General features: G+C 42.2%; 1 protein-coding gene across 5 annotated transcripts in view; it reads left to right on the top strand.

Moving 5' to 3' along the window:
• The first annotated feature begins 2,582 nt into the window (after positions 1 to 2,582).
• MCUR1 (mitochondrial calcium uniporter regulator 1) overlaps positions 2,583 to 25,949 on the top strand; it is a 44,608-nt gene continuing 21,241 nt past the window's right edge. For 3 of the 5 annotated variants that reach the window (XR_006410958.3, XM_026511514.4, XM_044388755.3), the window contains exons 1-7: positions 2,583 to 3,096; positions 10,492 to 10,629; positions 14,816 to 14,919; positions 15,974 to 16,075; positions 17,857 to 17,898; positions 18,590 to 18,661; positions 22,676 to 22,729. Coding sequence is in view for 4 of the 5 variants with exons in the window: in XM_026511514.4 (XP_026367299.1) it covers positions 2,667 to 3,096; positions 10,492 to 10,629; positions 14,816 to 14,919; positions 15,974 to 16,075; positions 17,857 to 17,898; positions 18,590 to 18,661; positions 22,676 to 22,729 (942 nt within the window). In the remaining variant the exon portion in view is untranslated. Of the gene's footprint in view, positions 3,097 to 10,491; positions 10,630 to 14,815; positions 14,920 to 15,973; positions 16,076 to 17,856; positions 17,899 to 18,589; positions 18,662 to 22,675; positions 22,730 to 25,318; positions 25,434 to 25,949 lie in introns of all 5 variants that reach the window. The other 2 variants (XM_026511512.4, XM_026511513.4) reach the window with 2 other exon arrangements.

Below are 25,949 nucleotides of genomic sequence, written 5' to 3'. Positions count from 1 at the left end.
TAAGCTAGAACTCTTCATCTTCCAGGTCTGTTTTCTTCATAATGGCTTCAGTCTCAGGCCACATGGTAACCCCAAGAGCTCAAGGTCCAAAACACCCTACACCTAGGTACCAGCATAAAATAAGACATTGTCCTTCCCCATAACTCCTAGAAAACTCCCAGTCTCAAAGCTCATTGACTCTCATTGGGTGACATGCTCATGCTTGTGGCCTGAAGAAAGGTTGGCCAACCCAAACCACATGGACTGAGAGCAGGGACAAGTGTCTCCCCATGGGAAACTGGGGTGCTGAGACCAAAAAAAAGACATGCTTTGGAAAGCAGGTAACATGTGTCATGTTTTATCCAAGGAAAAGTCTTATCCAACCTATAATTAGTCCTGACATTTACTAGGCTTCAACTGCATGCCGGGTACTGTGCTAAGCACTTGACATATATCACTGCATTTCATACTGACAATAACAGTTTTTAAAACAACACAAGAAGGTAACCAACATCTTTATTCATCAGGAAAATGTACATTAAATTCACAATGAGATACCATTCCATTAGGAGAGAAGATACCATAACTTGGCTAGGAGATGGAATAATTGAAATTCAGCTACTGCTGGTGAGAATATAAAGGGGTATGATGACTTTGGAAAACAACTTGGCATCTTCTGTGAATTAACATACACTCGGAGCACCTGGCTGGCTCAGTTGGGAAAGCCTATAACTCTTGATCTCAGGGTCATGAGTTTGAGCCCCATGTAGGGTGTAGAGATGACTTAAATAAAATTTAAAAAAATTTAAACTAGGGCCACTTGGGTGGCTCAGTAGCTAACTGTCTGCCTTCGGCTCAGGTCATGGTCCTAGGGTCCTGGGATTGAGCCCTGCATCGGGCTCCCTGCTCCTTGAGGGGACTGCTTCTCCCTCTCCCTCTGTCTGTTGCTCCTCCTGCTTGTGTTCTCTATCAAATAAATAAATAAAATCTTTAAAAAAAATTTAAGCTACGCTTAACATATGAATCAGCAATTTGACTCTTAGATCCTTTCCCAAGAGGATGACAAAGATTTTGTCATTAACCTACAGAACTCCTTTCCAACTAGGCCTGACTTTTGGACTTTCCTGTTCCTCTCTGCAGGGTCCGATTTTAGTAAAATTCCCCATAAAACAGTTTAACCAGGATCCTCCATCCTGTATATCTGATCACCTTGATCTGCCTCTAGTAAGAATCCTATGAGGCTGGTTTAGCCAGAATCCAGCCAGAATGTTAGTCCTGATGCTCCCTCGTAGTAATTCCCCATCCATCCTGCTCTGTGGCTATAAATTCCCACCTATCTCTGCTGTATTTGAAGTTGAGCCCAATCTCTCTCTTCCCCACTGCAAAATTCCACAGCATTGCTCCCGATACCTCTCAAGATCGCCCCCCACCCTTGAATAAAGTCTTCCTTACTGTGCATTAACAAATGTCATTGAATAATTTTTTTTCTTTAGCAAGAGATAAATAACATATGTCCACACAAAGACTTATACAAGAATGTTCATAATAGCCAAAAACTGGAAACAAACCACATGCCATCAATCTATGAACGTAAAAGGCCGTTGAAACATATTGCTAAATTGCTTTCCCTACCAGTTCTACAAACGTGTAACTCCTACATTCTATGGAAATGTCTACTTGCACCTTAATATTTCTAATGCTTTATATTTTGATAGCCGTTTAAACATCTCTTCCACCTCTTCCATAGCCTTGTGCACTCTCTTCTGTCTAATCAGCACTTTGTAGCTCTTATGGCTCATAACATGTTTTTCTTTCATCAAGCATGTGGACAAACGTCAAGTGTATCAGAAAACTCCTGGAGGACAAGAACAATCTCATTTTTCTTCTATCTCCAAGCCTGCAGCCCTGCGCATACTTCATTCCTTCACTCAAGGAACATCTACTAACTTCACACAAGGGACCCGTAATTGAGACGGGTGCATTAGGCATTCAAAAAGCTCCCTGAACTGAACACCACTAGTTTCAGATCTCCTACGCCAAGAGGTCTCAGTTAACATTCACGCCCCACGTTTTAAATTCCTCAGATTGAGACTTTCTCCTTTCTTGGTGTGCTAATCCGGAAACAAAACTCTGAAGTTCAGCCTTGAAAATGTATTGACTGTGTAAACGCCGCTCCCTTGGCCCTGTTAATTCCCTAACATGCACCCCAGCGCCACACTTTGGGGGACTTCAGTCGGGGATAGTAAAATCTAGGGCAGCCGGGTGGTGCGGGGACTTTCCTTGGGACTCTGAAGGGCGGCAGGGTAATGAATGTCTTCGTAAGGACACCAGCGTAATGAATATGCAAATCGTGGCAGCCAGGAAGGCATCGCAGATGCGGGAGTGCCCGCAGCCTCCACCGCACTGAGCTGGTCCCAGGCTCGCGCAAGACCGGGGATCTCCTCTTTCGCGGGGCCCGGGGCCTCGCCCCGCCCCTCCTCGCCCCGCCCCTCCTCGCCCCGCCTCGCCCCGCCCCGCCCCGCCTGGCCGCGCCTGGCCCCGCCCCGGCGCGCGCCCGGAGCCCCGCCCGCCCGGCAGGAAAGGGCGGGCCCGGCGCCACCGCCCACGCTCGCTCCAGCCGTCCGACTCGGGCCGGCGCGGCGCGCTAGCCGCATGAGCGCGCGCCCCGGCCGGTGACCGCCGTGGCGATGGACTGCGGCTTCGTCGCGGGCGGGACGCCGAAGCGCCCGCCGGACCGCCGGCGGCTTCTGCTCTTCCTGCTGTCAGCCCGCTGCGGAAGCCCGGGCGGCCGGGGCGTCCCGGCGCGCCACGGCCTGTCAGCGCTGTCCGTGGGTCTGGGGGCACTGCGGCCTCGTGCCCCGGCGGCCCGCGGCGGCGCGTCACGTGCCTCCCCGCTGCTCCTCCTCCTGCTCGTGCCCTCCCCGCGCCTGGCAGCCGTCGCCCCGCGCAGGCCCCTCGGGGACCGGGAGCACTCGCGCCCGGGGTCCTCCGTCCCGGCGGCCGGCCGCGGCGGCGCGGGGAGGTACCTGCCGGGCCTTGCCCCGGGCGTCGCCTGGGCCGCCGGCGCCCTCCACCTGTGCCGCGGCCGAGTGGCCGCCCTGACTTCGTCCAGGAGAGGTGAGGGCCGCGTACCGGGGGAGCAGGGGGCTCGCCTGGCCGGGCGGGGGGCGGGGCCAGCTTTGGCTTTGACCTTCCGGGCTGGGCGGGAGGGGGAGGCTCGGCGACCCAGAGGTCGGGTCAGGCGAGGTCGCTGGCCTCGTCTGGGGCGTGGGACGAAGGTCTGTCTGCCTCCGCCCTGGTGACCCGGAGTCCTGGGCACAAGGTGTGTGGAGCGCAGTTGGCCGGGATGCCGGGAGGGCCGTGCGCGCTGGGCAGGGAGCTGGTGCTCGCCGGGGCGTGGAGCCGCCGCGTGGGCGCCGGTGACGCGTCCCTCGTGTCGGCTTTCGGGTGCGGGCGGCTGCGGGGGGCTTGCGAGATTGAGGAGCGGAGCTCTGGGAACTGCAATTTCACTTTCGGCTCTAGTGGATTTATTAACTCTTTGAACACTAGTTGCCTGTTCTGGGCTTGGCTGGCGCTTTTCAGGGTACTATCAGCACAATCTCGGACCTTCACTGTAGTACAGGAGATGATGTAGATAGATAGCTATAACTACGTACATACACTTATAATTTACGTATAATCTACGTACGGAAGTGATAAATACCACAGGGAAAAAATGGAGGTGGTAAGGGTTAGGAAGTGAGGTGGGCCTCCAGCAAGGAATTAAAATGGGGTCATCAGAATAGTTTATGTTGAGAAGGTGGCGTTTGATTAAATACTTGAAGGAGGTGAGAGCAGTCACTGCCCTGCATAAAGATTAGGGAAGTCTGAAACAGGCTCGATGTACTAGATAGCAAATTGTTGATGAAAATATCATTTGAGATAATCTTTATTAGCAAAGGGCAAAAATGCCACTTTGGGTGGTCTTTCGTATCAATCAATAACCATCAGTAACCATACTGATGGCTTTTTTTTTTCACGTTTTTCTTAATAGAAAGGCCCAGTAAATGTTGACTGGTTCTAAAATATAAAAGTACTCGGGGCTGGGGAAGAGACTGATTGGGAGGGCAAAAAAGTGAAGGAAGGAAGTTCTGCACACACAGGGTGGGCAATGAGTTGCGAACTCTGTCAGTGTTCTGCAGGAATTATGAGTTAGAGATGACTTTGGTCTTTATTTCAGTACTTTTGTCTCTTTCTTTCTTTCTTTCTTTCTTTCTTTCTTTTTTTTGACAAGCTGGTGACTTGTGATTTATTTTCATCTCCTCATTCAAGACTATGGCGCAAAAGGGAAGAGTATTCTTTCTCATGAGTTTTCTGATTTTATCAGGATGGTGGTACTATTGGATTAGGCTCAAAGGATCTCTTTATTCACAGAGCAAGGATGGGTACATAAATACGGGGAAACAGGCAAGACTGGTAAGGAGCAATCATCAGCAAATGAGTTTTGTTCCTTTACTTTCAGCCTAGTGATTTGTTTGGTGCCAGGGTTCTCAGTAGAGTTACTGAGACTTAAGGATGGTATGAGTAGCAGGTTTCTACTTGGTTTCCTCCTCCGTTCAAGGCTAACTTTGGGCTTCTTTTGTGTGTGTGTTTTAATATCCTTTTGATATCCTGAAGGTCCCTCAAAGGAGAATTACGCATTGCACTTTAACATAGCTCAGTTTACTTGCTTCCTGGTTATTAGCAGGAATTCCTGGTTCTTGGGCCTCACTTTGTTGTCACAATAAAAGAGAAAAAATGAGTCAGAGGTATTGTAAATGCCACAGTATTGCTCCTCCTCAGGCTTCGTCCTTTGACAGAAGGCAAGCTGGCATTCAACTTCCATCAGCAGGGGTGGGCCTGCCAAGTGAGAAGCGGCCAGCCCTTTTCTCCACTTTTCAGATGATACTACATATTTTGTTGAAGTAAGCTTGTAGTTGAAATGAATTCCAGTTGTTTTGGAGGAGAAAAAAAAAATAAGCATCGAAATTGGAATCAGCTCTTGCTTAGAAAGTAGTCGTGATAGTTTAGTTTTGGGGTGTGTGTGTGTGTGTGAGAGAGAGAGAGGTTTTAAATCACACAAATGATTAATTTGTTGTTAGAAACAAATGTGGTACTAGAAAAATCCCATCTCTCTTCACCAGCCAGTTCTAGACTTAAATGTTTTCAAGCTCCCTGACCCATGGGACAGTTGAGCACAGTTTAAAGATGGGCGGGTTGGCCTCTAGAGAGCCCCTTGAGAGATTCATTCATTCATTCATTCACCACCACTGTTTCTCAAGCTAGGTCTGTTCTGTGATCAGGCAGACATTTGGGGTCTCTTCTCCTGGAGGCCAGCTTTGTCTCAGGACTGGGGATAAAGAATGAAAAAAGAGGGACCAGATTTAACTGAGCTATTTTATGTAAAAAGGGAAGATCATAGGTGAAGAGGTGAGAGGGGTTGATTTCAAATTTTCTTCCTGGACAGTCTCGTGATCAGATCATAGAGTTCTCTTACAAAATTATTTCTGGCCTGCAGTTGGCCAGGCCTTCTGCTAGGTGCTAACAATGTGAAAATGACTAAGACTGGCTGCTCTTGGGATGTTTGGACTGGCAGATGATACAGATGTGGAAACAGGATGGTAAGTGCTGTGACAGAGCTATCTGAACTGGGCTGAGAACACAGATAAGGAGCAATCAAGGCTGCCCTCTGACCTGGGTGGGACTAGCAGACCGAACCACACACTGTGGCATAGTGCCTTGCCCGGATCATAATGTTTGCTTCGCAAGTTGTAAAATTAAATGAAGAGGGGTAAAATGATGCTTAACCTTGCCCAGTTGCCAGACTTACGGGTGGAGTACTAAGGTGGGTGAGTATAGGACATGGAATAACTTAGGTGGCTGGAAAGAAAGCTGAAAGGGTAGGTGTGGGCTAAATTAGGACAGGCTTTGTATTTGTGTGCCTTGCCAAGGACCCAATCCTGTAGGCCAGTGGTTCTCTGAATGTGAGGGCCTTTTTTTTAACCATCGAGGTCACACTTACATATAACAGTTGTTGCATTTTATATTTTGTCAGTCTGCAAACAGCGCTTGGTACAAAATGATGATTGGATTTCTTGTACTTACCTTGACACTGACTGTGACCCTCTTTCCAAGGTGGGAACCACTGTTATAAGCTTCTAGGCAAACATCAGATCTGTAGGGTTCTGTCCCTGTCACGTCTTTGCTTACATGCAGTTTCCTTTAGAGTGTTTAGAGGTGAAGGATTGACAATAGGAGCTGATTAGCTGAAGTATCTTTCTGGTCATTTAGGGGATTTACCTCAAACTTTTGAACTTTGAGTTAGTAATACCTGTTATCTCTTTTACCACTCTCCTATAAACCGGGCATCATAGAAAAGCAAAGACAAATATGTAGCAAAATTTTCATATAGCTGTGTTTATTACATTTAAATGCAAGTTTTTTATTTTATAGTGTCCATCTCTTTTTTTTTCTGCTGCTGTCAAATGTCTTCTGTAGTATGCTTGTAATAGTAAGGAGCTATTGTGTTTAAATGCCCTTTCCGGACAGAATTACTAGTTGGCATTGCAATTGTTACATATTTTTTTTAAACTATTTTTATGGTACATGAAATACAAAAGCCAGAGAACCATTACCATGCTACCCTCTTCAAATGAGCACCTTGAAACAAGTTTACAAAATGTGTTGGATCTGTGGCTAAATGCACAGAAATTCATAGGAAAGGTTAACATACACATTGTTAGAACACGTCTTTAACGATAGACTTTGTAGAGACATCACAAAGAAAACTATTGACCAATACCTCTTATGAATAAAGACAAAAATCCTCAGCAAAATTCTCAGCAAATCAAATCCAGCAATATGTAAAAAAGAAGTATACATCATGACCAAAGAGGATTCCGTCCCAGAAACAACAGGTTCATTTAACATCTGAATATCAGTTCCTGTTCCGCACCATATATAAAAAAAAAGAAACACAAACAAACCATGTGATTACCTCAAAAGACAGAGAAGAGGAATTTGACAAAATTTAGCACCCCTTCATGATAAAAAGCACTTGACAAATTAGGAATAGAAGGAAACTGCCTCACCGATAAAGGGCATCTGTGAAACACTCACAGCTAACATCATACTTAATAGTGAAGGACGAATGCTTTCCCTCCAAAGGTCAGGAGCAAGGATGTCTGCCATCACCAGCCATGCAACATAGAAATTCTAACCAGGGCAAGACAATGGAAAGGAGAAAGTAAAGCTATCACTGTTCACAGGTGACATGACCCTGTACATACAAAACTCTAAGGAATTCACTAAAAAACCGTTAGAGCTAATTAACAAGTTCAAGAAGATTGCAGGATACAAGATCAACATAAAAAATATAATGAAATACAAAAATCAGTTGCATTACTCTACACTAGAATGAACACTCTAAAAAACAATTCCCTTTATAGTAGCATCAAAAAGAATAAAGTACTTAGGGATAAATTTAACAAAAAAACTCACAAAATTTAAACGATTGACCCTTGAACAACATAGGACTTAGGAGTGCCAATTCCCACACAGTTGAAAATCTGTGTATAACTTTTGACTTCCCAAAAATTTAACTACTAATATCTTACTGTTTGCCAGAAACTTTACTATAATAGACAGTTGGTTAACACATATTTTATATATTATATGTGTTATATTCTGTATTCTTAGAATAGTGTAAGCTAGAGAAAAGAAAACATTATTAAGAAAATCATAAAGAAGTGGAAATACTGTGCTGTAAAAAATCTGTGTATAAGTGGACCCGTGTGGTCTAAACCTGTGTTCAAGGGGCGGCTGTACTGTGAAATCTACCTAACATTCTTAAAGACCTAAGTAAATGGAAAAACATCCTATGTTCATGGATTGGAAGAGTTTGTACCTCCCCCAAATTGATCTACAGATTTAAAACAATCTCTCTCAAAGTTTCAGGTGGCTTCTCTGTAGAAATTGATAAGCTGATCCTAAAATACGTATGGAAATGCAAGGGACTGAGAATGACCAATGCAATCTTGAAAAAGGACAAAACTAGAAGACTCCTTTCCTGATACAAAAATTTACTACAGAGCTACAAGTAATCAAGAAGATGTGTCACTGGTATAAGGACAGATCTAAATCAGTGGCATGGAATGGAGAACCCAGAGATAATTTACAGTCAACTGATTTTTGACAGATTCCAAGATAATTCTGAAACAGCTGGATATCCACATGCAAAAGAAGTCGAACCCTCATCTCACACCTCATAAAACTTAACACAGATGGGTCAGAAACCAAACTGTAAGAGCTGAAACTAAAACTCTCAGGAAAAAAATTGGTTTAAATCTTTGTGTCCTGGAATTAGCCAGTAGTTTCTTAGATATGACACCAAAAGCACAAGGGACAAAAATAAATAAATAAATCGGACTTCATTAAAATTAAGAACTTTGTGCTTCGAAAGGCACCATCAAGAAAGTGAAAGCCAGCCCGCAGAATGGGAGAGAGTATTTGCAAATTATATATATGATAAGGAACTTGTATTTAAAATGTATAAATAAGGGTACCTGGGTGGCTCAGTCAGTTAAGCATCGCCTTCATCTCAGGTCATGATCCTGGGGTCACGAGTCCCAGGATCAAGTCCTGCATCGGGCTCGTTGCTCAGCAGGGAGTCTGCTTCTTCCTCTGACCCTCCCGCCTCTCCTGCTTTCTCTCTCTCACACACTGTCTCTCTCAAATGAATAAAACCTTTAAAAAAATGTATAAAGAATTCTTTTTTTAATTTTTATTTATTTATGTGAGAGTGAGAGAGAGGGAGAAAGCACCAGCCACGGGAGGGGCAGAGAAGCAGACTCCTCTCTGAGCAGGAAGCCTGACGCAGGGCTGGATCCCAGGACTCGGGGATCATGACCTGAGCCTAAGGCAGACAGTCAGGCGACTGAGCCACCCAGATGCTGCTAAAATGTATAAAGAATTCTTAACAACCAACTCAATAATAAAAAGATAACCCGATATTTTAAATATGTATTTATTTATTAGAGCGTGAGCAGGAAGAACAGAGGGAGAGGGAGAGAGAATCTCAGACAGACTCTGCACTGAGCTTGGAGCCCGATGTGGGGCTCAAGCTCACAGCTCTGAGATCACTACCTGAGCTGGAACCAAGAGTTGGACGCTTAACCAACTGTGCCACCCAGGCACAGATAACCCAGTTTTTTAAAATGGGCAAAGGGTCTGAATAGATGTTTCTCCAAAGTTTTACAAATGGCCAATAAGCAATGAAAAGATGCTCAGCATCACTAGGCATCAAGGAAGTACAAATCAAAACTGCAGTGAGCTAGCTCTAGGTTTATTGCAGCGTTATTTACAATAGCCAAGTTATGCAAGCAGCCCAAGTGTCCATCAATAGATGAATGGATGAATATATACACACATCACAGACTATTCAGTGATAAAAAAGAATGAAATCTTGCCATTTGCAATGAAGTGCTAGAGCTAGAGGGTATTATGCTAAGCAAAATAAGTCAGAGAAGACAAATACCATTTGATTTCACTCATATGTGGGATTTAAGAAACAAATGAACAAAGGAAGAAATGAGAGACAAGCCAAGAAACACTTCATTATAGAGAACAAATAAATAAGTAAATACCATAATTGAAGAGACATCTAAAAAATAATAATAAAGTAAATTGCAATGGGATACCACTTTATACCCACTGGGATGGTTATAATAAAAAAGACAGACAATAACAAGTGTTGATAATGTAGAGAAATTGGAACCCTCAGACACTGCTGTTGGGAATGAAGAATGGTGTAGCCACTTTGGAAAATAGTCTGGCATAACCTAATAAGGTTAAACACAGAGTCACTGTATGATGCAACAATTCCTGGGTATATACCCAAGAGAATTGAAAACTCGTTCACACCAAATCTCATGCACAAATGTTCACAGCAGCATTGTTGATAGCAGTGAAGAAGTGGAAACAACTCACATGTCCTTCAACTGATCAGTAGGTAAGAAAAAATTGGCATATTCCTAAAACAATGTGATTCAGAAATAAAAAATATAAAGTGCACATGATTATAAGGTGCATGAACCTTGAAAACCTTACCTAAGTGAAAAAACCAGTCACACAATACCACATCCCTCATGATTCTATCCATACGTAATGCCCAGAGTAGGCAAATCTGTAAAGACAGAAAGTAGATAAGGGATTGCCGGGGGTTGAGGGAGTAGGGAGATTGGGGCACGATAGCTAAAGGGTATAGCGTTTCTTTTTGGGATGATGAAAACGTTCTAGAGTTGACTGTGCTGAAGGTTGCACGACTCGATAGTAAAAATCAAATTGAACACTTGAAATGGGTGAATTGTATGGTATGTGAATTTCATCTCGATAAAGCCCCAACTAGGTAGACTTTTGAGGTATGCCATACTCTTTAAATTTCTTTTGTTTACCACCAGATCCTGTTTTGAGCCTAATTTGCCCTTTGCATTCTAGAGCTAAGCCTGTCTGCCGGGAGCCTGCAGCTGGAGCACAGGAGAGATCTGGAGCATAAAAGGAGAGATTTCACCTCTTACGGAAACAGGAAGCTCTACTTTGACACCCATGCCTTAGTGTGTTTACTGGAAGAAAATGGTAATCCTTTCGTGAGTCACTCAGTGCCATGGAGAAACACTAAATTATAAGTCCTCGTGATCTTATCTAACTTCTCCTAGTTCTCTTTGACGGTTAAGTCTACAGATAATCTTTTGGTCAGGCTCCATTTTTTAAGTTCTTATTTTTTTGTTTAAGGACATTTTTGCTTCCGCCAGTACAGTTGAGACTTTTTGCACATGTTTTCTATTTGTCCGTGAAAAGTGTATTTTTATAACATCCCTCCGGAGGTGGAGTGTTACAGATAAAGATTTAGACACAAGTTAGCAAAACTCAGGGATGGTTCCTATGACACCTGCCTGGTGCACAGAAGTGGTAGTTTTGTTACTGTGCATGTTGTGTGCTTTTAAAATTGTTATGAAATTAAAATGTTGCTGAGCAGCAATTGCTAATAATTTCAACTTGTGTTTTTTTAATAGTCCAACTAATATTTTTCCTTATTGCTGTTAATTAATGTAAAAGATGCTCTAACATATCTGACATGTATCGAACGTGCGTTCAGTACATAGGTAACATTCTCATTGACTCTTCTCTAAACAGCCGATTCTAATTCTCTGTATTGTACTCTTCACGACACTATAGATATTTCTCTAGTTGTACATATTCGTATCTGCAGAGCTACCCTCTGTAGCTCTGCCTCCCTTGCCCAGGACAAGCGGGTGGAGTGACTTCTGTGCTTGCACTGGGGAGGTCGACGCCCTGGGTTCAAGCTCTGCCAGAGCCCAGCTGCGGAGCTAGGAAGTTCTCTCATCCTTCCCAGTTTCTTTTTTCTTTTTTTTAGATTTTATTTAATTATTTGAGACAGCGCACGAGCAGAGGGCAGGGGCAGAAGGAGAGGGAGAAGCAGACTCCCGCTGAGCGGGGAGCCCAAGGCACGGTCGATCCCAGAACCCCAAGATCATGGACCTGAACCAAAGGCAGATGCTTAACTGACTGAGCTTCCCAGGCGCCCCGTCCTTCCTGGTTTCTGTCTCCTCATCTCATGGGCAGGGTGGGCACAAGAAGAATTCCAAAGATTCCCTTGAGTATTAAAGGAAATGGGCTGTACTTGAATGCACTTTGGAAGAATTGTCAAGTACCGTATCAAAATTAAATCTTTAAAACAAACAAACAAACAACAACAAAACCCAAAATTTTCACTGCTTTCCTTCTCAAGCTTGAAACATCAGGCCTTTTTTTTTTTTTTTTTAAAGATTTTATTTACTTATTTGACAGAGATAGAGACAGGCAGCGAGAGAGGGAACACAAGCAGGGGGAGTGGGAGAGGAAGAAGCAGGCTCATAGCGGAGGAGCCTGATGTGGGGCTCGATCCCAGAACGCCGGGATCACGCCCTGAGCCGAAGGCAGACGCTTAACCGCTGTGCCACCCAGGAGCCCCTCAGGCCTTTTTTTCACCAAACCTTTCAGCTCAGAATTTATTTATTCATTTATTTATTCATTTTTAAGATTTTATTTATTTATTCGACAGAGATAGAGACAGGCAGCGAGAGAGGGAACACAAGCAGGGGCAGTAGGAGAGGAAGAAGCAGGCTCTCAGCAGAGGAGCCTGATGCGGGGCTCGATCCTAGAACGCCGGGATCACGCCCTGAGCCGAAGGCAGACGCTTAACTACTGAGCCACCCAGGCGCCCCTCAGCTCAGAATTTAAAAATGAAAAGTGGAATTGAGAAGGGAGGCATCAGAAAATACGTAGATAAGCAGAAGTCTTCCTACTTTTTCCTTTTTTCTGTGGACCTTGTGTTCTTGCATTCAAAGTAACCCATTGTAAAAAGCCATATTCGAGAGAACGGGGGTGTTTCACTACACACTAGGGCTTGATGAGAACAAGGGAGCATCATAAATCTTGTTAAGTGGCAGGGTAGCTACAGTGGACTCAAGATGGCCACAGATCTTTCTCCCGTTAAGAGGTGGGGTTTAATTCCCCTCCCCCACCAGAAAATCTATTTATTTATTTTTGATAGATAAAAATTGTTCATGTTTAATGTTTAAAGTGTGATGTTTCGATAGATGTACTTCCTGCTTTTCTTGATTTCAAACCTTGACGCATGAGTCTTTGCGTATCTCAAGACCAGCGTTGTGAGGACCCCTCGGAAATGCAGGGCATGAGGTCTCTTAGATGAAGGGTGGATGTCTTAGGATGCCTTAGGGGGCCGAGAAGGACCCGTCCAGGAGCACCCCCACCTTCCATCCATGTCTTCTCCAGAGCTGCGTCTCCTGCTTCACGAAACTTCCTGCATGTCTGTAATCTTGCTAACACTGATAGTGTCCTGTTCTCTCATTCCTACAAAACATTATTTTGTATCTGGTAACCTGGTATGTTTTCAGGCCCAACTTCTGCTTTTTCTTACCCCTTTCTCCTCCCATAGGTGGTTATAAATTATAAGGCTGTGGAGTTTGTTATCAGCATAAGTTCTCCTCTGGTCTCTTTTTGTTTTCTTAACAATTGCCAAACCTAACTATGTTTAACTATGAACGTTTCTTCATAAAGTTTTAAAAATTACAAGGTGCATTTTCATTTTCAAAAAATTAGGAAGGCAGAGAAGAAACAGGAAAAAGTATTTTGAATCCCAATACCCCAGAGCAAAACAACATAACATTTTGGTGGGTAACCTTTTGGATGATTTTTCTAGATGCACGTGACCCACATGTTGAAAATCGAAGGACTTTGAATAAATGAAGGGAGCAGGTCTTTGGAGGTCTTTTTGTCTCTTTTAAATATTTGTCTTTGTTTCTTATGTTGGGGGCTGCCTGGGTGGCTCAGTCAGTTAAGACCCTTGACTTTGGCTCAGGTTTTGATCTCAGAGTCTTGAGATGGAGCTCTGGGCTCTGTGCTCAGCAGGGAGTCTGCTTGAGATTTCTCTCCCCGTCTCCCTCTGCCCATCCCCCCAGCTCGTGTGTGTGTATGTATGTGTGTGTGTGTGTGTCTGTGCACGGGCATGTGCAGGCACACACATGCACTCACTCAAAATTTTAAAAAAATTATAGTCTATGCTTAATTTCATCTAAATTTTATCAGTTATAATTTTTTTAAACAAATGTGCCTTTAATTACAAGAATCAGTGGTTTCTTCTGCAGTTCTTATGGATGGAAGTATTTAATATTAAAAAAATTACTTTCCAGGGACTTGGTTTTAAGCATTTTATTAGCATTTCCAATGTGAAATATAAATTACTATTCCAACTTTTTAAATTCAGTTAATTAGCATACAGTGTATTATTAGCTTCTCAGGCTGTACTATCTAAAGGTATTAAAAACAGTAACACTGGGCGCCTGGGTGGCACAGCGGTTAAGCGTCTGCCTTCAGCTCAGGGCATGATCCTGGCGTTATGGGATCGAGCCCCACATCAGGTTCCTCCGCTGTGAGCCTGCTTCTTCCTCTCCCACTCCCCCTGCTTGTGTTCCCTCTCTCGCTGGCTGTCTCTATCTCTGTCGAATAAATAAATAAAATCTTTAAAAAAATAAAAAATAAAAATAAAATAAAAACAGTAACACTGCTGAGTTAGATCTTTCAAGTCAGCATCATTTGCTGAGTATCAAAGAATATATTTTTTTTCCAGCCTGGTCCCTTCTCCACAAGTGACCGAAGAGACTTGTGGAGGAAAAATGAAAGAATGAATTTTGCCTTTTAACATGAGATAAATTAGTAGCTAACTTACTAGTTATCTTTATATGGTCAGTGATCTGATGGATTTATGGTGGGTGTGAAATAATTGAACTTTCCTACTTAAGTAAATCACTCTTCACTAATGTGTACATTTTTAAATTAAGGAAATCATGTCATTATAGAAAATTTAGGCCATGGGGAGGGAAATAAAGATTACGTAGAGTCTTTGTTAAGTTACAAAAGTGGTAAATTGCATCTGTAATTTTGATCTTGCATTCCTTTCCTTGACCCCACATTTCAGCTTCCTCTATGTCATGAGACATTCTCAGGAAACAGGATTTTTTTGCAGCTAGGTAGGATGGTAGAGGACACCAGCGCATCCCTTTATCTTCACATGAAGAAATAGGTGCGTCTTGCTTGCCCAGAGTGACGCACACATCATAGCCTGGGACTCTAGTCTTTCTGAATTCAAACATACTCTCCCCTTCTGTGAAGGGTTTTTTTCTCTTTTTTTCCCCAACAAATGGAGTCTCCGGAGTGTGATTGTCTTCATGTGTTTGCTTAGGGTTCACCACCCAGCAAGCAGAAATCACTGTCTCCGCATTGGTCAAGATCACGGACGCCAACATGGATATCGTCTACAAGGACATGGTCACCAAGATGCAGCAGGTTAGCTTTGTCAGGGCGTAGCAGCAAATTTAAAGTCTAAAGCTGGGATGTTATTTGTAATATGTATTTTTGGATAATATTCTGTTGAAAAGCATATAATACTTTTTTCTTTAAGGATTTTATTTGAGAGAGAGAACACAAGCAGGGGAGGGGCAGAGGGAGAAGCAGACTCCCCACCAGGCAGGGAGCCCGATACAGGGCATGATCCCAGGACCCTGGGATCCCGACCTAACGCAAAGGCTGACGTTTAACCGACTGAGCCACCCAGGAGCCCCAAAAAGCATATAGTACTTCAGAGTTCAGAGGCAAATGATTCCAGTGGTATTAAAAGTAATTTATTCAGGGGCGCCTGGGTGGCTCAGTCGTTAAGCATCTGCCTTCGGTTCAAGGCGTGATCCCGGTGTTCTGGGATCGAGTCTTGCATCAGGCTCCTCTGCTGGGAGCCTGCTTCTTCCTCTCCCACTCCCCCTGCTTGTGTTCCCTCTCTCACTGTCTGTCTCTCTCTCTGTGTCAAATAAATAAAGTCTTTTTAAAAATAAATAAATAAAAGTAATTTATTCAAGGGGCACCTGCGTGGTTCAGTCAGTTAACCGTCTGACTCAATCTCAGCTCGAGTCTTAATCTCAGGGTTGTGAATTCAAGCCCTGCGTTGGGTTCCACTCTGGGCATGGAGCCTACTTTAAAAAATATGTATATATTTTTTTTTTCCGAAGCTATTTTGTCAGCTGTTGTAGAATCATGCTGGAAAACTCAACTATGCTTGAAAAAAGGACTATTTCAATCCACCGTACTTAACACAGGGAGATGTGGCTGGAATTACAGCAGTGTGTTCTTGAGCTGCGGGTCCGCAGACGCCACCCTTTGAACTGGCTCACTTGATGATGATACTGGACTTGAGTCTTTATTCTTTTCCTTTCTTCATTCTGGAATAGAGGATGATGACCTTGCGGAACCTCTCGTGTCCGTATCCTCCTGGTTTCTCACTAAGATGATCCCAGGTAGGAGGCAGACATCCTAGGCCAGCCTACTTATATGTTTTGTTTTCTTTTCCTAGGAGATCACTGTACAGCAAATAATGTCTCAGATTGCTAATGTGAAAAAAGATATGATTATTTTGGAGAAGAGCGAATTTTCAGCCCTCAGAGCAGAAAATGAGGTAAAACTAAAGAGCCACTCATACTAATAAAATGCTTGCTGTCAGAGACACTGAGACATAATGCGCACGGACAGAAGTGCACGAGTCAGGTGCGTTTTCACCAGGTGTCCTCCACCAGATCAGGAAGTAGAATATTCCTGGCTCCCCAGAAGCCTGCTAACGCCCTGCTAGGAAGACCACTATACTGACCTGTGTCACCGTTGACTGGTTTTGCCTGTTCCAGCACTTCATCCGGGGGAGTCCTGTGGTGCGTCTTACAGTAGTTCGCTCTTGCTCGATGTCTGTAGTATTCTATGACTGTGTCACATTTTTCCGCTGTGATGTACACTTGACCCCTGAGCAACACGGGTTTGAGATGAACAGGTCCACTTGAACAGTTCAGTAAATGTGTTTTCTCTTCCTTACGATTTTCTTAGTAACATTTGCTTTTCTCTGGCTAACTTTATTCTGAGAAGATGGTGTGGAATGCATATAACATTCAAAGAACGTGTCACGTTACCAGTAAGGCTTCTGGTCAGTGGTGAGCTAATAGTAGTTGAGTTTTGGGGGAGTCAGAAGTTATATATGGAGATATTTAACCGGGGGGGGGGGGGAATCAGTGCCCCTAACCCCCAGCGTTGTTCAAGGATCAGCTGCATAGGAGAGTTGTTGCCAGTTTTTGGTTATCACAGACAAGCGCTGCTGTAAAATATCCCTTGATTTCTTTTTTTTTGTTTTTAATTCAATTTAGTGACCATATAGTGTGTTGGTTTCAGAGGTAGAATTTGGTGATTCATCACTTATATTTAACACCCAGTGCTCATTATATCAAGTGCCCTCCTTAATGCCCAGCACCTAGTTACCCCCTCAGCTCCCTCCCCTCCAGTAACCCTCAGTTTGTTCCCTGTGATTAAGAGTCTCTTATGGTTTGCCTCCCTCTCTGTTATCTTATTGTATTTTTCCTTCCCATCCCCTACGTTCATCTGTTTTGTTTCTTAAATTCCACATATGAGTGAAATCATACAGCATTTGTCTTTCTCTGATTGACTTACTTCATTTCGCATAATACCCTCTGGTTCCACCCACATCGTTGCAGATGTATCCCTTGGTTTCTACAGTGTGGCATACGGGTTCAGCATTGAAGTAATTGCTGTGTTGGCATCCTTCCTTTTGTTTTCAGTCCTGGCTAAAATCCCATAAAGGAAGTCCATTTATTACCAGTTGATCTTGGTCTTGTGAGAGGCCTTCCAGCAAAAGATTGCTTTTGCTAGAAAACAGTAAAGTTTGAAACTCTCGCATTTGCCCTGAAATCGGTTATTTGAAGGGAGAATTCATTAAAAGAAAAATTGAAGGAGGTATGGAAGACAGGGCCTCTGAAGGCAAACGTGTATGTTAAAAACAATTGTGTTACTGGGTCACATGGGTGGCTCAGTCAGTAAGCCTCTGACTTGATCTTGGCCCAGGTCTTGATCTCAGGGTCATGAGTTCAAACCCTACATTGGCCTCCACGCTGGGGAGCCTACTTAAAAAAAAAATTAAATTGTGTTACTGATTTTATGTAACCTTCGAGATGAATTAAAACTGATCTCAAGATAGGCGTATGCATTATAATACCATTCTGGCATGACAGATAATCATGTCTGCTCCTAAGACGGTTCAGCTTATGTTTCATTCTGAATGCAGTTAGAACTGTGCACAAAAACATGTTCTAATGTAGGTTTATTACTATGTTTTATTTATTTATTTTTTAACCTTCTAGCCATATCCTTGACTTGTTTTTGTTTTTTTTAATGTGTTTTTAGAAGATAAACGTGGAACTGCATCGGTTAAAACAACAAATAATGGTGAGACCCTCACTCCTGCTTGCGTGCTTATTGGCAGTTACGTAAACGTAGTAATAAATACAGTGTCAGAAGTTCTTTAGGTGTTCTTAAAAACTTAATCCTATGTTAAATATTTGTGTAATATGTCTCAAAAGTACACACTGGAAGATTAGGTGAGAACAGAGTCAGTGAGTAAATTGGTGATATCTAACCAAATTCATTAAGAAAATTGTGTTCTAGGATGAATGAAATCATCTTTAAATTTAAAAATGTTGAAGTTGCCACATAGGGAGCCTTTCAGTTCTGTTAGAACAGACTGGCTTTAGAGAATTACATGTGATTTGAAAATGTTTACTGTGCCAGCTGTTCGATTTTTTTTTTTTTATTTTAAATGGAAAGGACATGGACGTTAAGGAAGGAAAGGTTCTGACGAGCGTCAGAAGGCTTTATTTAAACCAGAATTTCATATTTTCTTTCTTTGAGTCCATCTCTGCTCTCCAGAGTTGTCCAGGGAACAGCTTCAGTCATAAATGCCATAAGGATATTACACTGGGAATCTCGAGGTTAAAGCAGCAGTAACCCGCTCTGGGCTGACTTAAGCATAAGGGGGGTTATTTCAGTAGATGACTGGGAAGTCCCAGCCTTCACATCCCAAGAGGGTTTCCATTTCTCACTTTGGATTTCTTTCTCTCTTTGTTTGCCCTCCTGCTAGGATGAAGTGGTCAAAGTCCGAACAGATACCAAGTTAGACTTCAATCTAGAAAAGAGCAGAGTGAAAGAATTGGTATGTTCCTTTATTAAAATCAGAGTGTGAATTCATCTCTTTGCAGGACGGAATGCTCGGTCTGGTCTGAGTATACAGACAGTTCACCAGTACTGTTAAATGTTTACCTGGGCATCGTTGTTAGACACAGTTTTCTCTTTGATTGTATTTTGTCTTACAGCTTAAATTTAATGCTTTCAAAAGTAAAATGAAAATCTTGGGAGGTGCATAGCCTTTGACTCTTGATCTTGAGGTAATGGGTTCAAGCCCCACATTGTGTAGAGATTAAAAATAAAACTTTTAAAAAAAATTTTTTAAAAATTAAACTCTTGGTCAAATCAAGTTTGAATCTCATTTCAGAGAGAAACTAAATTATGTGTTACTTAGACGTTACCAAAGAAATCAAACCCAATCTTGCCCTATTTCATCTAGCCTAAACCTTCACAGGTCCAGATTTTTCAAAAATTGAGTGGATCATCTGTGTTAAATAATATTAAATTCTACACTGAAATTCAAGATTAAAAATATATTTCCATATAGTCTTTTTTAAATTTTAAACAGAGAAATCTTAATGACTTGATTGTATCGTTTTGAAATGCAAATTCGAAATGGTTCTTTAAGTTACATTAAATTGAAATTTCTAATTAGGAAAAGTACTTCTGTACACTTGTTACCGAAGAGATCTGAGAAGGGGCGCCTGGGCGGCTCAGTTGGGTTAAGTGTCTGCCTTTGGCTCAGGTCATGATCCTGGGGTCCTGGGATCAAGCCCCACGTCAGGAAGCCTCCTTCTCCCTCTCTTTCTGCCACTTACCCCTGCTTGTGCGCAAACTCTCTCTCAAAGTAAATAAATAAAAATCTTTAAAAAAAAAAGAATCTCAGAAAGGTAGGTTGTAAGTAAGTAAGCAGAAGGGTACTTGCACCTGTACGGTTAACTTGTGAGATTGTGTACAGGACCCAAGAAAGCCGTGCAGATGCAGTTCTGCTGACCATGCTTTTCCACAAATAATGCATAGAAGTACTGCTTTTCCCCCTCGGAGTTTGCACAGCAACACCTTTTTTTTTGATTGTTTATTTTGTTCAGTTATTATCAACATACACAGCATCACATCAGTTTCAGGCGTACAACATAATGACCGCAAGTCTAGTTACCATCTGTCCTCACACATAGATTTTTTTCTTGTGATGAGAACTTTTAAGATCTATTCTCTTAGCAACTTTCAAATAGAAAGTATAGCATTATTCACTACAGCCCCCACGCCCTGCATTACAGCCCAAGACTTCACTTAGTTCACAGCTCCACGTTTGTACCTTTTGACCAATTTCACCCACCCCGCCGTCCCACCCTTGGCAGCCACCATTCTGTTCTCTATATCTGTGAGCTCAGGTTTTTGGGAGATTCTTTTTGGTTTTAGATTCCACATGGAAGATCATACAGTATTTGTCTTTCTCTTGTTTCACTTATTGTAGTCACTCAGGGTCCATCCATGTCATCCCAAATGGCAGGATTTCCTTCTTTTTTATGGCTGAGTAATATTCCATTATATATGTACACATTTTTTCATCCCCTCATCCAGCAGTGGACATATGCATCTGTGTCTCAGCGACTGTAAATAATGCTTCAGTGAAAATGTTCTAATAAAAATAATGTTGAGTTGCCTCTAGTGACTTTTAACCCATCTATCTTCTTGTTCAGGCTTTATTTGAATTTGATAGCAATAGTTAGATACCTTCTTTATTCTTAGGATAATGAGAAATAGGCCTTGTGAAGCACCTTTTACTGACACGAAACTGGATACACATGTAGAAACAGTATCCACAGTTGTGCCTTGTCTTCCGATTTCTCACAATTTGCTTTTAACCAGAATGAGCTACATGATAAATGAAGCTAATACTGAAATTCAGACAAGTACTTAACTCTATTTTGGAACCGCCTCTGGATTTCAGGAGTTAAGCTGAGCTTTGTTGTACAAAATGATTATTCCCATGTCACTTGTCTGTCTTGTCTCAAAAAACACTCTTCAACCATAAAGATTAATTCACCTAGTATCACTAAAATATTTAACAGTTGGTAGCATGTGATTAGTCTCTAGAAAAGGAGAAGCTCTTTTTTTTTAATTAGGATGAATAATATTTTAATGCTGTAGTAAAAATATTTAAATTAACAAAATCTATGACAGGTGAAATATCTAAACTTTAAGATATTACTGATTTTTCCTTTTGCCTCAGGTGTCAAGATGGCTCTTATAGCACTGTTGTTTAGATTTTTAATTTCAAATTCCTCTAAAATATTCTTTTTCTAACCATCTTAACGGATTTTTTAAATTTAAATTCAATTAATTAACATATAGTGTATTATTAGTTTCAGAGGTAGAGGTCAGTGATTCATCGGTCTTGTATATTACCCAGTGCTCATTACATCACGTACCCTCCTTAATGTCCATCACCCAGTTACCCCATCCTCCCATCCCCCCTCCCCAAGGAGAAACTCTTTTAATTATCTTTGGCCTTACGGGTTATGTGTAGCAAAAAATCTGAATGCACGTGACTTAGGAAGATGCCTGTAGCTAAGGAGGATGTGGGACTGATCAACATGGGTGAAAGCCAGTGAAGGGATGGGATTTACTAACCTAGCTGAGACGTGGTTCTTGGTCATCCTAAACTTGCATGGCTCTGAAGTACAGGACAGTCTGTATTCAGTGTGCATTGGTAAGGGGGAGTACGTGACCCTCCCTCTCCTTGTTGAATAAAGTTCTGTTTCAGTTCTGTAACTGGTGGTACTTACAGCCAGTTTCAGAGCAGTATGGCCTGTAAGCCACTTTGGGGGTGCAGGGAGATGAGTCACATAGATACTATTTTAGAAATCACAGCAGTGTCAAGATTTAGGCTTTTCTCTTCTGGCCCAGTCAGTACTGACTCAGGGAAGACAGGAGTCTAAGGGTGTGCAGAAAACTCCAGTCCACCCTGCCCTCTTGTGGCGATGCAATGCATAGCTCTTTCCTTATCTGAAACCCTGACATTTAAAGATAGAAATGAGCATTTTTTGGTCCTAGACTAGTCCTCGGTTTGGGGTTTTGGGGGTTTTTTTCTCCCAATTTTTTAAAAAATTAAAAAAAATTTTTTTTTAATTTAAGAATTTGTGAGCAGTACTGTTTTTATACTCTAGTGCCCTGGTAGTTCCAGGGGAACATTTTATACCTAGAAAGTTTCTAGATACTTAAGCATTAATTTTCTCCCCTATCACAGTGTTAATTTAGTGAAAAATTAAATGCTAATTTTTCATTTAAATTATAGATTTTCATCTGCTCAATTAAATCCTAATGCCCTCTGCTAAGGCGACATGTCTGATTTTGGTCTCAATGTCAATAAAATTGCACTAAATCTTTGCATAAATGTTAGGGCAAGATACCACTTTGACAAACACTGGATTGCGACACACCCAAGTGGGTTGTTGTTGTTCAAGTAAAACCGACATGTGATGGTTTGGTGCATTTCTGGTACCAGTGTATTTATATTGTATCTTTAGGCAATGTCTATGTCACATAAAAATATTCCTTGAAACTATTTTTTCCCCAACTTTATAACATTTCTAACTTTGTCTAAGCCTCAGGTTGTGACCGATTTTGTGATTGTGGCGGGTTAGCTCCCAGACTAAATTGTTCCCCACTTTTGTCAACCCTCTCAAAGCCAAAAAGCACACGACTCAGCAGCCATGCCAATTGGTCCCCAGGGAGTGCAGTTATACTAGTGGGAGGGGCCAGATGGCATCACAGCAAACAGATGACAAAAGCAGAAGAGAGAGGTGAAGGGTGACAAGGGGAATCCAGATCCTGGAGCACTGGGTGGCTAGAAATAAGAAACTTAAGAAAACACTTCTAAAGGAGAGGGGCAAGTAGGCTACTTGATTCTAGAGGTGATTTCTAGTGTCCTATATTCGTGCAAACTCCGAGACCAGAATATTTAAGGTACCAGAGAAGGAGGAGAGGGAGGAAGGAATAATTCAGAATCTGACCTATGTTACATGTTTGTTTCTTTCAGTACTCGCTGAATGAAAGGAAGCTGCTAGAAATGAGGACAGAAATGGTGGCATTGGTAAGAAATGAGACTACTTTTCTTGGTCATTGTGTTCACCTTGGCTTCATTCCATGCGTGGTTACTGTTCCTTGTGATGATGTGTTATGGGAGGGTACACTCAAGTTTTGTGTCCTAGGGTGTTTTTTGTTTTGTTTTTCGCTGTGGTAAAGGACACATAAAATTACCATCTTAACCGTTTTTAAGCGGACAGTTGAGTGGCATTAAGTACCTTCACATCCTCACACAACTATCACTGCCATGCATTCGCAGAACTCTTTACATCTTGTCGAACTGAAACTACGTCCCACACTAATTCCCATTTCCCTCTCCCCAGCGCCGGCTGCCACCGTTCTGCTCTCCGTCTCTATGAATTTGACTACTCTAGGGACCCCGTAGAAGTGGAGTCATATAGTATCGTGTGACTGTCTTATTTTGCTCCACGTAATGTCCTTAAGGTTCATCCGTGTTGTAGCCTGTCAGAATTTCCCTCCTTTTTAGGGCTAAATAACATTCCATTTACGGCTAGACCACGTTTGGATTACCCTTGGGTTGCCTTCATCTTTTGGCCATTGCGAATAAGGTTGTGCCAGTATCTGTCGGACTCCCTGTGTTCAGTTCTCTAGGGTGTGTACCCGGAAGTGGAGTATCCTAGGATTTTTTTTGGCACTTAATAGAGTATTTGTTTATCTTAATGAAAGTTTAAATCCCAGTGACTGAAGAATAATAAGGAATGGAGATTTTTTTAAATTAATTTTGAACTTACAGCATGCATTATTTTTTTCCCATCTTCTGTTACTTAGGACCTCAGAAACTTGTAAGACCCTTCTATCAGACAGTAGTAGAATATTCCTCTGGAATACTTTTCTACTCATCCAGTCCTTTCTTTCCTTATTCCTTACCAGAATTTTTAGCCATAAGGAACTACAAGTGATCCTTGAACAATAGGGGGTTAGGGACCCTCCCATACAGTCAAAAATCTGCATCCAACTTTCGACCCCCCAGAAACTTAACTGCTAATAGCTGCCTGTTGACTGGAAGCCTTCCTGATAACATAAACAATCAACTAACACGTATTTTGTATGTTAGTGTATTGTACACTAAAACAAAGTAAGCTAGAGGAAAAATGTTACTAAAATCATAAGAAAGAGAACATAGATTTATAGTACTGTACCACGTACAAGTGGACCCATGCACTTCAAACCCACGTTGTTGAAGGGTCAGTTGTACTTATTTGTTCTAGGATGTTCAGTGAATTATTTTTATGCATTAATGAAATGTTACAACCCCTTTATAACATGAGCCAAACTCACCACCCTTAGGGGTTGCTTATGTATGTAGTTTAACCGCATTATATTTGGAAAAAAACACAAATAGGCCTTTGGTATAACCAAGCCTCGTACTAATAAAATACTTGGTGTTTGTGGGACACCTGGGGGGCTCAGTTGTTAAGCGTCTGCCTTCGGCTCAGGTCACGATCCCAGAGTCCTGGGATCGAGCCCCTCATTGGGCTCCCTGCTCCGCTGGGAGCCTGCTTCTTCCTCTCCCATTCCCCCTGCATGTGTTCCCTCTCTCGCTGTCTCTCTCTCTCTCTGTCAAATAAATAAATAAATAAAATCTTGAAATAAATAAATAAAATAAAATACTTGGTGTTCGAACTGTGAAAGAAGAAAACTTTAAAATGTGAATAGGAATTGTGTCAAGGCAAATACTGTTGCTTTTAGATTATCTAAGATTGCATTCACTTTTTGTTTTTATTTTTTATTTTTTTTTTTAAGATTTTATTTATTTGACAGAGATAGAGACAGCCAGCGAGAGAGGGAACACAAGCAGGGGGAGTGGGAGAGGAAGAAGCAGGCTCATAGCGGAGGAGCCTGATGTGGGCCTCGATCCCATAACACTGGGATCATGCCCTGAGCCGAAGGCAGACGCTTAACCGCTGTGCCACCCAGGCACCCCTGTTTTTATTTCTTTTAAAGATTTTATTTATTTATTTGTCAGAGAGCACAAGCAGGGGGAGCGGCAGGTAGAGAGAGGGAGAAGCAGGCTCCCTGCTGAGCAAGGAGTGGGATGCGGGACTTGATCCCAGGACCCTGGGATCCTGACCTGAGCAGAAGGCAGGTGCTCAACTGACTGAGCCACCCAGGTGTCCCCGTGTTCACTTTTTAAAGCATTTTTCGTAAACCTCTCTGAGAGGAACTTAGAAAGATGAAGTACCTTTATTGTCTTTGAGAAAAGACTGCCTTTTAACTTTGGCCTTAATTTGTAGAGCAATCTATCGTTTACAGAAGCTTTTTTTTTTTAACGTTATCACATTCGATTACCCTGTGTGAAGGCAGGGCCAGCGGTGTTTGTTTGTTTTTGGGTTTTGGTGGGGTTTTTTGCTTTTTTCAAATTAAAGTAAACAGGCCCAGAGATAGTAAAGGCCCTGAGCAGCGCAACATCATGTGAGGCTAGGAGAGCTAAGGTGAAACCCACGTCTCCTTAATTGTACCCCATCTTTCCCTGGGACTGCGCCCCGGCGGGGAGGGCCTGTAGGACGGCGGGAGCTGAGGGCATGGCAGGTATTTCCCAGATGGTTTGATGCTGCAAATCTCTTCGTTTTATAAGCATGCCCAGCAAGATCGGGCCGTCACCCAGACAGACAGGAAGATAGACACGGAGGTCGCCGGCCTCAAAACCATGCTGGAGTCGCACAAGCTCGATAACATTAAATATTTAGCAGGTGAGCTCTTTTGTGTCTAGGTAGTTCAAACAAGCAGAACATAAATAAAATTTGGAAAATAAGTCAGAGACAGATACTGCGTTTCATCGATTCTAACACATTTTTTTTACGTTTTAACATCTCTGAAATTAGAAGGCTGGTTATCATTTCCAATAGATGGAATGTCATATAGTAATTGGTATTTTTTTTTCCTTAGCAGTAAAATGATGTTCTTTACAAACCGGTGGAATCTTATGTTTTAATAAGAAACTGACATTGAACAGTAGTTACTTGGAATTTTTTTTAGTGAAATTCCAGACAGTGTTTTATGGATGGAATGAAAGGGTTTTGAGTTGTGTTCTCTCTTCTTTAATTGGTGACACTGCTCGGAAGGAATTATTGTGGTTTTGTAATTTTTGAGCCAAGAGAGGGAATGAAGATTCAGGTATAAAAATAACTTAGCGATTATTATAGCTCACATTTAACATTTTGGATTAATCAATATTTTCAAATTATAATAGCAGTTAGAAGTGGAAT

The sequence above is a fragment of the Ursus arctos genome, unplaced genomic scaffold (genome assembly GCF_023065955.2).
Source record: "Ursus arctos isolate Adak ecotype North America unplaced genomic scaffold, UrsArc2.0 scaffold_31, whole genome shotgun sequence".
Classification (NCBI taxonomy): domain Eukaryota; kingdom Metazoa; phylum Chordata; class Mammalia; order Carnivora; family Ursidae; genus Ursus; species Ursus arctos.
This window is presented reverse-complemented; position numbering and strand designations above follow the sequence as displayed.